At 42.2% G+C, this 15,013-nt stretch overlaps 1 protein-coding gene and 2 long non-coding RNA genes across 7 annotated transcripts in view; 1 reads left to right on the forward strand and 2 right to left on the reverse strand.

Annotated features, from left to right (window-relative positions):
• The window catches only part of LOC118314909, a 34,470-nt gene extending 24,852 nt beyond the window's left edge, over positions 1-9,618 (reverse strand). For 3 of the 5 annotated variants that reach the window (XR_004794747.2, XR_004794748.2, XR_004794744.2), the window contains exons 1-2: positions 6,394-6,621; positions 5,436-5,555 (exon numbers count right to left, since the gene is read on the reverse strand). This is a non-coding gene — a long non-coding RNA (uncharacterized LOC118314909). Of the gene's footprint in view, positions 1-5,435; positions 5,556-6,393; positions 6,658-9,334 lie in introns of those variants that run through there. The other 2 variants (XR_004794746.2, XR_004794749.2) reach the window with 2 other exon arrangements.
• LOC118314910 lies at positions 7,725-8,961 on the forward strand. Its single transcript, XR_004794754.2, has 3 exons — positions 7,725-8,038; positions 8,132-8,195; positions 8,780-8,961. It is a non-coding gene; the product is annotated as an uncharacterized LOC118314910 (long non-coding RNA).
• Positions 9,619-10,392: 774 nt separating the features above from the next.
• Positions 10,393-14,450, reverse strand: morf4l1 (mortality factor 4 like 1). The gene is made up of 12 exons (XM_035643659.2): positions 14,299-14,450; positions 13,141-13,187; positions 12,978-13,045; positions 12,796-12,882; positions 12,585-12,665; positions 12,427-12,452; positions 12,163-12,254; positions 11,843-11,944; positions 11,639-11,727; positions 11,355-11,527; positions 10,949-11,033; positions 10,393-10,859 (listed from the first exon to the last, which is right to left on the reverse strand). Exons 1-12 carry the CDS (start codon positions 14,336-14,338, stop codon positions 10,775-10,777), a joined length of 975 nt encoding a protein of 324 aa, XP_035499552.1. The 5' UTR covers positions 14,339-14,450; the 3' UTR covers positions 10,393-10,774.
• Between the last annotated feature and the right edge of the window lie 563 nt (positions 14,451-15,013).

Here is a 15,013-nt window from a genome sequence, read left to right on the forward strand (position 1 = left end):
AAGATCAATGTTGGTTTCTGTCATTGAAATATCAGGCTAGAGCAAAACAGCATATGTTACGTTCAAGTGGCATAACCGTCCAGCGGTCGAAGGAAACATGACTCTTGTCCGTTGGGAGGGAACACTGCTATAGAGCCACACGCCACAGATTGAGAACGTTGGGTTGGATGGATGAGTAAAAAAATAAATAAATAACACAAAACGTTTTAGAATGGCTATATTTCACCCTGGCAGTATTGGCAACAGATTGTTCTGGGTGGTATAGACCGATGATTTGTTGAAAACAAACCAATCTTCTTATCAAACTCTCACATTTTCCCCCATTTCAAACTGTGGCACCTGTTTGTAACAAGCTCATCAACTGTCTTTCCAGGTGTCAGTTTCAGTTTTATAGAGCGAATAATGTATTAAATCCTCAGGAGGCACAACGCCTCCTTTTCAAATCGGCCCATATAAGGCCACTGACTTGTCCTGTTTATGAATCATCTCTGCAGGGATTATAATTTCCGAGCCAAGAGGACACAGAGCTCACACCTGTTTTTTGAAACCTGTTTGGAAAAGTTGTGGTGTTTGCATTCCTCGCGCTGAAGTGCTTATTTGGTTCAGCTCTCCAGGCTTGGCCCGAGAGTTGTGGGAGGATTCACATGCAATGCTGTAAACACTGGCTGCTTCAAGCCCTCTGACACTGATGCATCGCCTCCCAGGCTGCTATAAATCCTTTTACAACAAACTCCATAAAGCTCTTTGATGCCTAAATATTTATGGTTGCCTACGTTTCCCCTTAAGGGTTGCTCTCTGTCAAAGTAGCAACAGCACTAAGTCATGTGGAGCGACTCCAGATGTCTTATCAGGGAGTCGGGGTAAAGGGCCTGGTGGTCTGGATCTCCACCAGAGGAGGAACACACAGGGAGGAAGGACCTCTAATGAGAGCTTCTCCATCCATCACTTCTCCTCACCGACCTCCTCTGTTAGTCCACTCAATTGACCCAGCAAACAAACATACCGCTGCGTGACCTCTGGTGACCAGACGGACAAACAAACAAACATACTCGTCCGTGTCAAAACTGCCAAGCTCGGCCTCTGACGGGGGCCACGATGCACTCGATGCAGGACAAACATGCTGGAAATATCAATGGACGCAAGACGGCGACGGACACGACAGGCTGTAACCCTACCTGGCGGCAGCCTGACCGATGGATCAGGAGGTCAAGCGGTGTTATTGCTGTCGTACATGCCGTCAGCGTGTGGATATGAGACGGCAGGAGAGTAAATACAGGTGTGTTGACAGTGAATGTCATAGGTGGGTGCCTTCCCCGCAAACATCTAATTTTGCACATCACAGCGGTGCTGTCAGCTGCTAAACACAGTGGCTCCTTGGAACAAGTGGCTCTGAAAAAGCATCAGCGGGCCTGATGAGTCCTCAAGCATCCTCCCACTGCTGTGATTACTGACGTTTACCCTCTTTAATATGTGTAATTCCCATTTTCTCTGATTCATGAGTAAGAGCCCTCGGGGGGACCACACTAAGTGGCAATCTGCCAAAGTCCTCCTGGAGGAAAGGCTCTAAGTCTCGTCTCCCTCAGCAGTTAGATCCAGCGTGGCAGTTACAGGTTACACTCGCTCTGCCTTTATTATTGTTATTTGCATCTCGGAGCCCTGATTATACGATGCCTGGTGTGTGCTTCACATGCAGGTGTGACACAATTCGAGTTCCTGGCTACGGGCCTATAAAAAGGCTCAGACAAACAGTAACATGCGGTTTCACAAACACTAGCTTATGTTTCTCAATTGCACATTAGAGCCCATGTAATGACCGTGGCTTAGAACAGCCAGCATAAATGACAACAGTGGACGCAAAGACAGGTCTTTTCTTAACCCGTTATCCGATAGAGCCCCAACACAGAGGCTTGTAATGCGTCGCGTTGACTCAACTCAACATGCAGTAACACTTAACTATTCGTGCTTTGCTTTGGATGAAATTTTTTGAAATAAGAGAAATGAAGAAAAAAACTCCCGTTCTGGGCTCAGCTTTCAACTCAGAGTCACAGTTTGTTTTTATTTTATTTTTTTATTGGAAGCTTCATTTCCAGTTCTTCACATCATTTTTCCACACTCCTCCTGACGACGGTTGGCTCTAACCTGACCTGAAACAGTAGCACGTCTGATCGACGGCACAAGCAAAGCCAAGCAGTCCTCTGTCAAAACAATATTCTCAGCTTCAGTTAAACAATGGAACGGAGTTCCAGAGTCAAGTCTATGTAATATATAATATTGGTTTTCTCCTGCTTCCTGGCAGGAGGTACTCTGAAATCTTCACCAGCAGAAAGGATGTGAGAGGCAGCGGTTTCATTTCATGTCTAGTTAGTGTATTCTTTTCATCTCTGGGTTACAGAGTGTGCTACAGGCCAAAACACAGAAGGCCCACTGTTGGAGAACAGCTACATGATGACAGACCCACCAAGAATGTTGCCCTGACCGCCATATGTAACACAGCACCAGAGTTCCCTTATTAAGGAGTGAAATAATTTCCACCAAAGTGGTTGGTGGTGCTGACAGCTCAGATTAATGCACTCTGTAAAACAGCCAGAATAACAACTGCTCCTGCATGCATCTTGAAAACCAGTACGTTTGGCTGAGGGAAGCCTGCCAGCTCTACAAATTCATGCATATTTGGGTCTGTGAACATCTGCCAGTGCAAATAATTTATGCTGTTCTCTCAGCTAAGGGGCGGTGAATCCCCTCAGAAAAGTTTCCTCCAACTTCCACAGTAAGCCCGCGTGCCCCCCCCCCCCCCCCCCCCCCCCCCCCCCTCCTCTCCCTGGTGTGAAGTGGTGCAGACACACGCTCCAACCACAGACCAGGCTGAATGAGGAGGATCCTGAGGCGTGTGGGAAAGTCCCAGGCACCACTTCAGTCGACCAAGAGCCAACTGTTTCCTGTCCCTCTCCAGGCCTCGGGGTTAGAGCACGCTGTCAAGGCCATATCCATAATATCCTCCATGCCGCAGCATGAATGGAGCCTAGCCTTGGGTGGGATCTCCACAGCAGCCCCAGACACACAGCAGAGATCTGCGTGCGCGCCTCACTGTTGTTGGGGCCCTGTAGACATTGTTTCTCTCCGCCGGAGCGGTGAATATCTTATGAGCATCGTGGAGGTGGATCAAAACACTCTGAGCTCGCTGACACCACTGCACTTCCAACAGCTCTGTTGTTGTGTTCCAACACGACGGTATCAGGTGATTAAACATCCGATGGGAGTCGTATTGATATTCAGAACGCCACCCCCAACAGATGGCATATTAATCATTAATTGATTCTCTGCCATTTCTGTTTGATCCGCGGCACAAAATTCTGGGCTAATTTAGCTCTACGATGAGCTGCGTGCTGATCATAGACTATTTATGAGTGCAGAGGGAACCTATCATTTCCCTCTAAAATTATAATAATTCACTGCTCTCTGTTCCTGCAGTCAACAATCCACGTTGGACATGATGCTGCCTGGTTCGTACGCCATCAGATCAGCTTGCAAAATGAAATAACAACCTCAAAATATTTTGTGTCGTTATACACCTGGCAACTAATGATAATGTAGGTAAAAGTAGCTGGAAGAAAAAAAAGAAAGTAGTCATTTCATAAATGAATACTTTGACTCACACAGTGCGAGTGTGGGAGAAGAAGCCTAGAAGACGCTCCGACTGTGTGTGTGAGTGTATCAGACGAGGCAAAAAGCTGTCAAGAAACTGTCCTCTCCTCCTCATTACCACCTTGTCTTCACTCTCTCCTCCCGGTCCAGACCCCCCCCCCTCCTCCAGCAGACTGGCAGGAGGTCAGCATCAGGCCAATCCCCGGCAGCCCCAGAAGGGAGCCGCTGTCAACAAGCAACATGGATAGTTTGAACACTGAGGGCAACGCTGTGGCACGTCGGGGTCAGGAGGAATCACTCAACCCAGAGCTGACCAGCAGCACAGTTGGAGGAGATGTAACTGTCATGGTTCAGGATTTCTCGTGCGATATCACCATTTCATTCCAACAAATCTAAAGTAAGCTGCTGCCCTGTCCTGCTGAGAAACGCGTTTAGAGAAGGCAGGTTGTATTTTGATACCTTGTTGGCAGCGCATCACACATTCAGTATTACTTACACACAGTTAATGCTGTGTAATAAAAAAGTCCTGCAGTAAATCCTACATACATGAATTTTATCATTTTTAAATGTCATCATTACTCTTATAATTTTTTACTATGTTTACAGTTGTTGAAACTGTTTTGGAGAGGTGTTGATTCAACTTTAAGGAGAATTTATATGCTTTTGTGCTGCAATGAGAGGCGTTTCTAATATTTACTCTACCCTAGGATATATATATCAGGTGAACGTTATGTTCATGGAGGTAGGATTCACTGAAGGGTTGTTGTATTAGATTGTGTTAGATTAAGTTGAGTGTTCCTAATAAACTGGGAACTGATTGTAGCTTCTCCTGCTGACTGCTCTGTCTCAACGTCTTATTTCGCAGCCAAATCTGCCCTCTGCAGGTGAAAACATGAAAACTGTGTGCTTTGGATTGACTAGAAGTCTATTGTGGAAAGAGATTTATTTGACATATTGCTTAATTTTATGATTTCTGTTTTTATTTTCATTAAAAAAAAAAGCTGGAGTGAGAGTAACAACAGTCCAGTAGATCCAGTTCATGTTACATCCCTGTGCTGGACTTAGAAAGAGAAAAAAAAGTTTTGTCATTGTATTGTCAACAATATAATTCCTCCTGCGGAAATCCATAAGTGAAGGCTGCTGAATAAACGTATAATAAAACATAAAAATGAAATAACACTGTAGTGAAATACAGTTGAAATAATATAAAATATGTCTCTGTAGGAGTATTTAAAACTGTGAACAGTTAATAAACAGCAAATAAATATTTTTTAAGTCCTCATATCTAGTGGATTGAGTTATGTTTTGCTGTAGAATTATGAATTAAAAAAATGATATATTAAAAGAGCATCCTGATCGATTTGGAAGTGCCAAGTAAATAAAATGGGAATGGGGTCGATTCCTCTAGAGAGGCGTAAAAGGTGAAATGACGCAGCATGTTTTGTGTCGGCTTGGTGTTTCAGAAATGGCTTTGTCAGAAAATCTCAAATAAAACATAGATGCACATCCACAGCACAGAGATGCGATCGCAACCAGACACTCGGCCGTGGATGAAAGCTGTGGGGAGACACGGGGGAAACGGCAGATGAAAGAGCTTCACATTAAGCTGTTTACTACGGCGACATGAAAAGGTGTTTTGGGCTCAGTATTCGGCCTAATGAGGGAGATGGAGGGTTTCTCTTATTAGATATTCACAACTGTCACTTCACATCCCTGCTCCACATCAAAGGAAAACTCAATTTTCCGGCAAGGTGATGTCTAATAATAGCGCTGTAGATTAAATTAACATTTACCTATTTCATTAGGCGGCTCACTTGCACTCTGGCACCAGGTCGCTGCGGCGAGGTCTCAACACTGTCACGCTGAGTGTTATGTATTGTTCCCAGGTTGTGTCCTCAGGGCCTGGATGTGATCTGAGGGGCCAGGAAACATATTTATGCAACCGTTTTCCTCTAATGTTTGCAGTTTTTCTTGTACAGAAATGGTTTGTTCTACTTATTCAGTATTGATAATTCAAATAAAATAAGGACAAATGAGTGTGGTTGGCCAAGATCTACAGTAACTGGAAGACAAGCAGTGAAGAGGGGTTGCAGGTGGACATTTCTTTGTTAATAGCTAATATTTGCAGCTTTCAGAATCAGTCGCTCCTACAATGTAGTGGCAAAGAAGTGAAGAGGAGTCCGGTACCCACTGGTGTGGGTCGTGTTTCAGCTGAGAGGAAGGCTCATCCCACAGCAGACTAACCCAGAGTGTAAATTGAGTAAAGGCCCCAACATGCTATGAAGTCTCCACAGTTTCTGTAAATCGCCCCCTGAGCTGGGATCCTTTGCACAAAACCACTACTATGCCGCATTGAAAACAGATGGATCAAACAGGCCTTTGCCTTTATTTGGACCGCTCTGTGTTATTGGAAAAAAAAGAGAAAAAAAATCCCAGTAAGAATTACCAAACCTGGCCACTTTTCAGGGAAACAAATGGACACAGATGTAGTTTTCCATTTTACAGGCTGTTTATGTCTTGCAAATTCCTTCTCCAGAAGAGCGGGGTATGTTCTTTCATGTTTTAATGGCTCCAAGTGACCGCAGCCCTTTGCGGCAAATGCACTTTTCCAATACTAATGACATACAGTCACACAAGGCTCTTGGCAGCAGTGTGCTACTGAGGCTGCGTGCCCACTGTGTAATTAGTCTACCACTAACTCCTAGTCTGGGGAAACATTCACAACCAGATTAAACACTGACGGTTTTTCACCTCAGAGAGTCCGAAGCAGATGGATACACTCTGGAGGAGACACACGGAGCACAAATGGCTTTCATCATGCAGTTAAACTGATAACATTTGTTGTCTAATGTGGAGGGGGGGAGGGCACCAGTCCCTGCTGGAGTTTGTCTCGAGTTTACCGTCTGAGAGAAGCTGGAGGACCGAGAGGGATCGTGTGACTATCTTTTTTATTGGCATTACATCTCCACAGTAACCTAATCTTTCCCTGGGGGTCACTGTTACTTATGTGCTTCTGTTAGAAGAAGAAATGACTCTGGAAAAAAAAATCAAAGGAGCCAGCGTGTCAGTGACAACACTGAAGGCTTCCCAGCACCTCACAGGCACACTGAGAACCACAGTGCTTCAATGTGTCACTGCTGGAACTGTGGGGCTTCATGGTTGTTCTGTGCAATCCTGCCACCTGGTGGCTCTCACTCAGCACTACAACCAATCATAATTCATTGTTGTTTTGCAGTGTTGATGTACGAATTGGGGTCTTTTACTTAAAGTGGATAAAACGGATATTTCTTCAACATCAAGGTAAAAAATGATAATGTGACATTATGACTGGGATCAGTCGTCAGTGAAGAACCTAAAGAGTTTGCTGCTCCTTTTAGATTTTCAGAGCGAGATTCAGCTCATTGTCTGACTGTTTGGCAGCTTATTTACTTTGGTTCACTCACAATACTAATTAGAATACTCAAAGGGACCGCTGCAAAATGAAATTGAAGAATCAAAATTAAAAGTACTCATAAGGTGTGAGACTGGCTCCTATCACTGTGTTATTTTATACAACTGGATTATTATAGAGCCACTGAATTATTATGTATGTTGTTGCCATTTGAAAACTGTTGGAATCAGTTGAATCAATGGGATTAAAATAAATGAACCATATATTTTGTTCCTCACTCTGTAAAGCCACAGTGGAGAATAATATTTTCCTTTGAAATGTAAACTTGAAAAGTAGTTGGAAATGGAAAAACTTCTTTAAAGATGTACTACATTGAATTGAATGTATTTTCCACCAGTTCAATTTTTTTTTTACTCGCACACTTATTCCCTCTAATATATAAAACAGAACCATATATAGGCACAAAACTCCGTCCTATTAAATCCAGTCCATGATCGTCCCCAAAGGGCAGTGAACTAAGGTCATTTCTGATCCAAGCAGTTCGAGCAGACCTCTCTGAAGTGTGTGTCTTTTGGTTGTCAGGTAAGAACACACACACACGGGGAGAAAAACCTGCTGAAACTATCATTCAGACTCGAACCATTCTCAATAGTATCATTCATGTATCACTGTCTCATCTATAGGGGTTGAGGCCGCACTACGACTCGGGATCACTCGGGTCACATAAAAGCACTCACACAGGCGGAAGGCCTGTGGGTGACCCGGCCTCAAACGCTGAGTGTAAAGTGTTAATCGCAGCCATAAATGCAGCCAAGACAGGCACTGAGGAGTCTCCCTGAACGAATCTGCAGAGAAGTCCTGTGTGTGTGTGTGTCAGTCTTTCTGATGGGCTGTTAAAGCCGTCGGGGTGCTGTGATCTGAGAGCGCACTCCAGCGAAAACGCATATGGTCCTGGTTAAGGCCGGGGGACATCGGATTAAAGAAATTCTTCTCGAAACAGCCCGAGTAAGTTGTGCCAAAACGACTGTGAACTGCTGACACGGAAGAAACCACAAATCAGTCTGAAACTAATATTTAGCTTCTCTTTTTCATGTCAAGTAACAACAGTGGAAAAGAGGCCAGCTGCAGGGGGATTCTGCAGAACACATTTCAGTGCAGAGAGGTGAGAGGAGGAAGGTGCTCTGGCCTGGTTTCAATAGCCTATTATGTTTCCTTCCTCAATAATACACCACATGCTTTCCATCATCGTGATGTTATTCCACTGCCTGGCACCTTATTCAAACCATCAGAGCAGGAAAACCATTCAGCCAATATGAGGAGAAAACGCTCACAAGTGTCTACGTAATCCCTAGAGACTGATCACACGCACCAATTTGCTTGAAATTATTTTTAAGTGGAGTAATAAAAGCTTTGCGGCAGAACTCCAGCCCAGGCCAAAGATTGTGTCTTGTAAAGGTTTAAATTAAAACCACATGTCCAATCCATACTTAGTAAGCCATAAATCACAGTAAATATTTTTTTTAAAGGATGGAATCTTGGCTGTAGTCGCTAAGCCACAATTATCTAAAATAAAGCAGGTCACAGTGTGCATTATAATACCGCTCAAACATCCAGGGTTCACTGAACTAAAACAGACAGAGCAAAATACCAACGTACTTCAAATTATCTGCTGCAACAGACATGTAAAATATATATGATATGAGTCACTACTAGGCCATAACTATACAGATTTATCTATTTTTACAGAGCCAAACGTCCACAAAAGCAGCACCATACCTTCTCTGAATACAGGCCTCGAGGTATAATGTACCCATCATCAGTGACTGTGTACAGTAACATAGACCAACAGCAAGCTTCGGTATCAGGTATTTATAAATGAAATGCTTTTCAGACCACTGAGCAATTATCAAACTTATCAAACTCAAAATGACTGCAGGTTTTGCACAGAGATAACAAATCATGGTGTCACCTGCTTGTTTAGCTGCTACTGCTGTCTATTTAAGTCATTAAGTCAAATAAGGGTAATGAATCATTTGAGCTTAAGAAATATATCTTTTCGCTATATATATATATATATATATATAAAAATGGTTAAATGTATTAAGCGTTAATGTTTGAGCACACCACAGCAAGATGATCAGAGCAGTATCACATCCCTTTGTAAAGACAGAATCTGTTTAACATTCATAATATTGATAGAAGTTAACTTCACTAAACGCTTGTTGTGTAACTTCAACAACAGATGACTGATTTAATTGAAGTTTATGTCAAGTTTCGCTTCGGCGCTTCACATTAACTTACCTCCAGCAGCTGCAACAACAACCGGAACAAACGCATGGTCTCATTGGTCCGCTGGGCGAGTCCCTGTCTTCCTGTCCTCTCCCGGTCCAATCGGAGGCAGGGGAGGGGGAGGTCTTCCTCTGCCCTGATTGGAAAGAAGGCAATGAGCTAATTGGCTCGTCAGCTCAGGTAAAAAACTGAAGGAAAAAATGTTTAACATATACCACACACTCACTATTACGTAGTTAAAGGCAGATAAAGGGACATTTTGATTGTTTATGAATGCACAGTATTTTTCAGCAATTACAAATTGCCAATATTATTCTAACTATTGGGATTATTTTTGATACAGCAGCCTCAACTTCTGTGTCCACAGAAGTTACACGTGTAAACAGATACATGAATAAACACTTATGACTGCTTACTATTACATTGTGTTGTAATCCATCGTCCATTTACCATTACGTGTTAATATACTGGCTGTAGATAGGCACTTAAAAAGTCTTATCCTTGAATTACTGTATTATTTCTAAACGCATTTCTTATACAAATACTATTTGTACCCCTGTCCGTTTGATTGGCTTTAATTAAATTTTGCACGCAAAGACAGCATGAATGTTTAATATTCATCCAATTCTCATCAGATTTTGATTTGGTAATAAACATTTGATGATCATTTTAATAAAATATTGCTGCATTTTAACATTTAATCCACAATTAACTTGATTGAGTTATACTTCATCTCCATTTTTTAAGTTATCCTTAATTATAACATTTAATTTAGAATTGATACAAAAGCAAGCCAAAAATAAGCAGTTTGCATTTAATGGTTCAAATAAATATTTCTAATAAGAAATGACCACTACATATTAAGAGAATTGGTGTGCAGTTTAGTAGTGGCAATCTAAACAATTTACCTCTGATGAACTTGAGCTTCTTAGGGTTTGAACCAAACGTGGCTCCTTCTGTGAAACAACAATATTAAGCTAGAAAGGTCCAGGAACAATAAACTGTTCACCAACTTAAAATTAGCTGTTTTTATTTTTATTTGAATGAGCTCAAAACAAAGACGGACCAACTAGAGAGTGAAAGACTTTTATTAGAAAACGATGACAGCCTACAAGACAAATTTAGCCAGCATCTGAACATAAAACAAAATAAAAATTATGATGAAATTCCTTTTTAAAGAGATCTTTGAAAACAACTGGGCAAAACAAGTATCATAGAAACTAAAATATGGTACTGAAAAACATACCAATACAGGAAGAGCGTACTCAGCAGCTTTCCACATGAAAGAAAATTAAATTTGTCCAGGGATTAGTGTGACATCTTGCTCCTTCCACGATAACTCGACAGATCTCGCACAATCCGCTCTCCAAAGGCCGTTTGTGAAATCCCATCCTTTCAACAGAAATGTCATCTCCAAATTCCAACAAACAACGGCTCATAAAATAAAAATCCTTAAACTGCCTTGCGGTGGTACTCTGGAGGGGCCACTTCATAGTCACCGGCATTGAACAGTGACGCAGAGTTCTTTACAAGATACCTGGAATGGAGCAACATTTAACTCATTTTATGCTGCAGATGAATCAATGAGAGTTTTATTCACAGCTTTGTGAGGTCTTGAGTACTCACTTGAGGAAGTCTTGTAGATAACTGAGCAGAAGTGCAAGGCTCTTTTCATCCAGCGGAGTGTACGCCAGCATGGCTCCTATTCTCACTTAAGAAACAAAAAAACAAAACAAAAAAGAGTTTACACACCACACCACAGCTATTCTTCATTCATAATATCTCTACAAATACCTTAATATTTTCCATTTACAGGCGCAATTCAAGTGTATAAAGCAGCACAGAGATCAGGCCATAGGTCGAGATACATGTAAATATTAAAATTTACAAGATGCAGTTAAAAGTGTCTCCAACAGGCTGCACTCGGGCAGTTTTTGTATGTCTAAAGAAGCAGAAATCTGTTTGCAGAGCTGGGGATGTATCTTCTCTACCTAAACGCTACAGTTTAATGTTTTGTGTATGTGGTTCGTACCAAAGAGTCTGAGTAGATGAGGAGCGCCGTAAATCTGAGAGATAGATGTATCTGGGTGGTTGGCCAGGATGTCTGCATACTGTGGCCTCTCGAATTTGTAGAGAAGTTGTGTCCCCAGCATGACGTTGAAATATTCCCGGATTCCAGCAACCACTTCGTTCACGGCAAACTCCCTGAGAAGTGAAAAGAGTTAGTTCTTTGAACACAAAAAAGCAGGAAATGTATAAACAGGTAATGTTCAAGTTACATAATTTGGACTGTGTGATGACAATGTGTATTTTTACTTGCTGTCAGAGTTTCCTCTTGATTTCTTATAGTTTGCATAATCTTCAAGTACTGCATCAACATTCTTTTTGGCAGGTAAGTGGAAAAGCTTTTAAGAGAAAGACATTAAGAGAAGAGGCAATTTACACACAATGTGACAATGTCCATGAATAAAATGCTGTGAAAACAGTTGACTTTAAATCTCAAAATCGCTGGTTGCTAACCTGTTTCTGCCGTGTTATCAGGTCCCAGTCGTCCACAAGCCACGGTTTCAACTCCTCTGGGATTTTTATTTTCACCTCCACTTGATTAATGAAGGTCTCCTCCTGCACAGACAGGAGCAGATTCAAGAAATAAGCAAAGGGAGGAATTTTTATTTTTACCTCAGAGTTTTTCCACGACACAGCTGCAACTACAGGCTTAAACATCTTTCTCAGTTACCTTGAGTGCGACTCAGTATTATAACACATTAACAGGCAAATAAAAGCAATCACCACCCAGAACAATAACTGTTGGAAGCAGTTTCATAGATTAGTGAACGTACACTTTCAACAGTTGGGTCAACACGTGCCCTCTTCTTTCGTGGAGGGTGGGTCGGATCCCCTCCTGAACTTGGCCCTTCTCCTGGTCCAGGAGCTGCACAGACATAAAAAACACTCAACTGTTATTAAACTCATAAAAGTAATAAAACCTTCATTGTGACACCGTGCTATTACTGCAGTTATGCTTGTGCAAAACAGATCATTTACAGCTTCTATTGTAATTATGATGGAAACATTTGCACTAAAAACTGGCACTGTATACTCACTCTTCTGTTTGTTCTTTTTGGTTTTCCTACAAGAAAAAACAAACAAACATTTTACAGGTATTAAAAGAGCAATAAAATAGACATTAACACCTCTAAAATAGTTTAGCGGGAGACATCGCAGAAGGTGACGGGTAGAATAACAAATGACTTGCACTCACACTTCATTTTTCTGCGGTGCAGCAGCAGGTATCTTCTTATTCGGCGCAGCACCCCTCATTCTTCCTTCTACATAATGGTCTCTAAATTAACAGAACCAAATATTGAATTACTTTATTTTACGAACAATTATTATAAACTGACGAGGTCTTGTCTCAACGGCCCTTATAAGGAACTCCTTGTAGTCTAACATAAAAAAGAGAGTGGACTTACTGATTGGCCCTCTGAAGCTCTTTCTGTTTCTGCAGATTACTGTCCACATACTTTAGGACTCTGCTCTCAGGAACCCATTCGTCCCAGCTTTGAGAGGAAACACCAAGAAGGAAATCAAGCACTTGTGAAATATTTTCTGTACGAATCTTAAATACTAATATTAATTTGATCAAAGAACTTACTTCTTATTCCATCCACTGTAATGAATAAAGTATTTGATTTGTTTGTCCTTGATGTTTATCTTCACACACTGCAAAGAGACATGATTCACTGTCAAAAAAGCGAAACGAGAGTCACAGAAGAGGATCACATGATCAGAGAGACGGGTTCACTACGTCAGCCTACCTTAGCTTCGTAGAGCAATGGCCCATGAAAACACAGCACTCTTTCACCTGAACACAGTGGCGGTCAATTAAAATCAGCACGAGAGGAGTCTACGTGTAACAGAATGAAATGTGAAGCTAGCTTAACTATATGCACACACACAAACACACACACACATGCTGAAAACTACAGTGAACAGAAACAATTTGTTAAATTCAAATCTTGAACATCTCAAACGTGTGGGGACCGAGATGACATCACGTTAACTCACGTTAGAAGGGAGTAAGTTTAATGTGATGGAACATTTGACAATGTGATATGAAGGGTAGGCCTGCATGGTTAGCTTCATTTGAAGTCAAATCTGTTTAATATTTCTACTACATCTAATCATTTTCAGCATCTTAAAACCCAAAGATATTCAAAACGCCACAAAAACCAAAATCCTCACGTGTTCGATTGATATATGATAGTTTCTGATGAACAAGATCGCAGATTATTAATTGAGTGTCCAAAGTTCAATCAATAATTTATCAACTAATCATCTATTCACATTAAACTCGGTAGTTTTAAATTGATTGGTAATTATCGACCTTTAGTACACCTTCAATTCAAAAGCCTGGGACACTGTGTGTGTACCTTGTACTTTGGCATTAAAGGTGCTTCTTTTAAACAATTCATCAAATCAGTAATTAACCAATAGATATAAGACATGCATTTCAACGAGTTCATGAAAAATTGTGTCCACTTTTCCCAATGAATGTTCTTCACTACAGACGACATGTTGGGCCACACAGAGACTACTCGTGTGTCACAGGAGTGGCGCGAGCGGCTCACGGAACCACAGAGGCGGACACCGCATGAATGAAGCTCCTGCTTCCAGCTAGCTGTCCGACACACGTCGCTGGGCTTCGGTCCGAGGACCGCGCCGCTGCCGGGACGCCGCTGCCGGGACGCCGCTCACTCCGCGCGGCGTGGCGAAGCGAAACGTTCCCAGCGTGACCGAAGTGGCGCATGAACACGGCGGAGGCGCGTTTCGTGCGCTCGCAGCCACAACAATGAAAGCTAACGGCGCTAGCTGCTCGACGGCGGCAGCGTCCGTTTCGACCGGGAGCTGGAGAACAACTCCGGCGCGCGGAGGGCGCACATTTCTACCGGGAGAGGAAGCGGACGGCTCGTTACCTTCTTGAAATTTAGGCTTCGGGTCCTGTTTCGGCGCCATTCACGGATTAAACTAACAAAATATGGGGAAAATCGACAGCTCCCATTCCAGTCTGAAACGGCGCCGCTCTCCTCAAACGTCATGACCAACGCGGTGACGTATTAAAACTGCGACCGACGGGACACCGCAGACTTCCTATAAGAGGGGACGGATGTGGATGAGACACAAAAGCAAGCATATTTAGGGGACTGATATTTGAGAGGTTGTACAATTTGGTGCGGCTGGATTAAATTTTCTAGTTGACAAATTAACTATCTCTCTTCTGGAGAAAGAAGATATAGATTTAGCCCTGCATGGCCTTTACCATAGTAACATAACAAGGCCTGGGCTCAAATACAATAAACATTTCCTGAAAACCATTGATTAGTGACACTCACCAAATGCAATAAACTTCAAATCAAATCAGATGACTGAGTCCAACACCTGCTGAGCCACCACCTCAGTATCTGCTGTCCACCTGTGGCCCACAGCTGAGTGAATTCATTTAAAAATTACGATTCATTATGAAATGGTTTGGATGCACCAATGAAACTTTTTGATGCCTCTACTCTGAGCATGTGCTGAATTAGAAATATTTAAATGTGGTGATTAAGTTTAGCATTTTTGCAAAAACAAATTGAATAAAAAAAAGAATTCTTACAGCATCCCGTAACAGACGAACTCATGCAGCGTAGT

This window comes from Scophthalmus maximus, chromosome 7 (genome assembly GCF_022379125.1).
Source record: "Scophthalmus maximus strain ysfricsl-2021 chromosome 7, ASM2237912v1, whole genome shotgun sequence".
Classification (NCBI taxonomy): Eukaryota; Metazoa; Chordata; class Actinopteri; order Pleuronectiformes; family Scophthalmidae; genus Scophthalmus; species Scophthalmus maximus.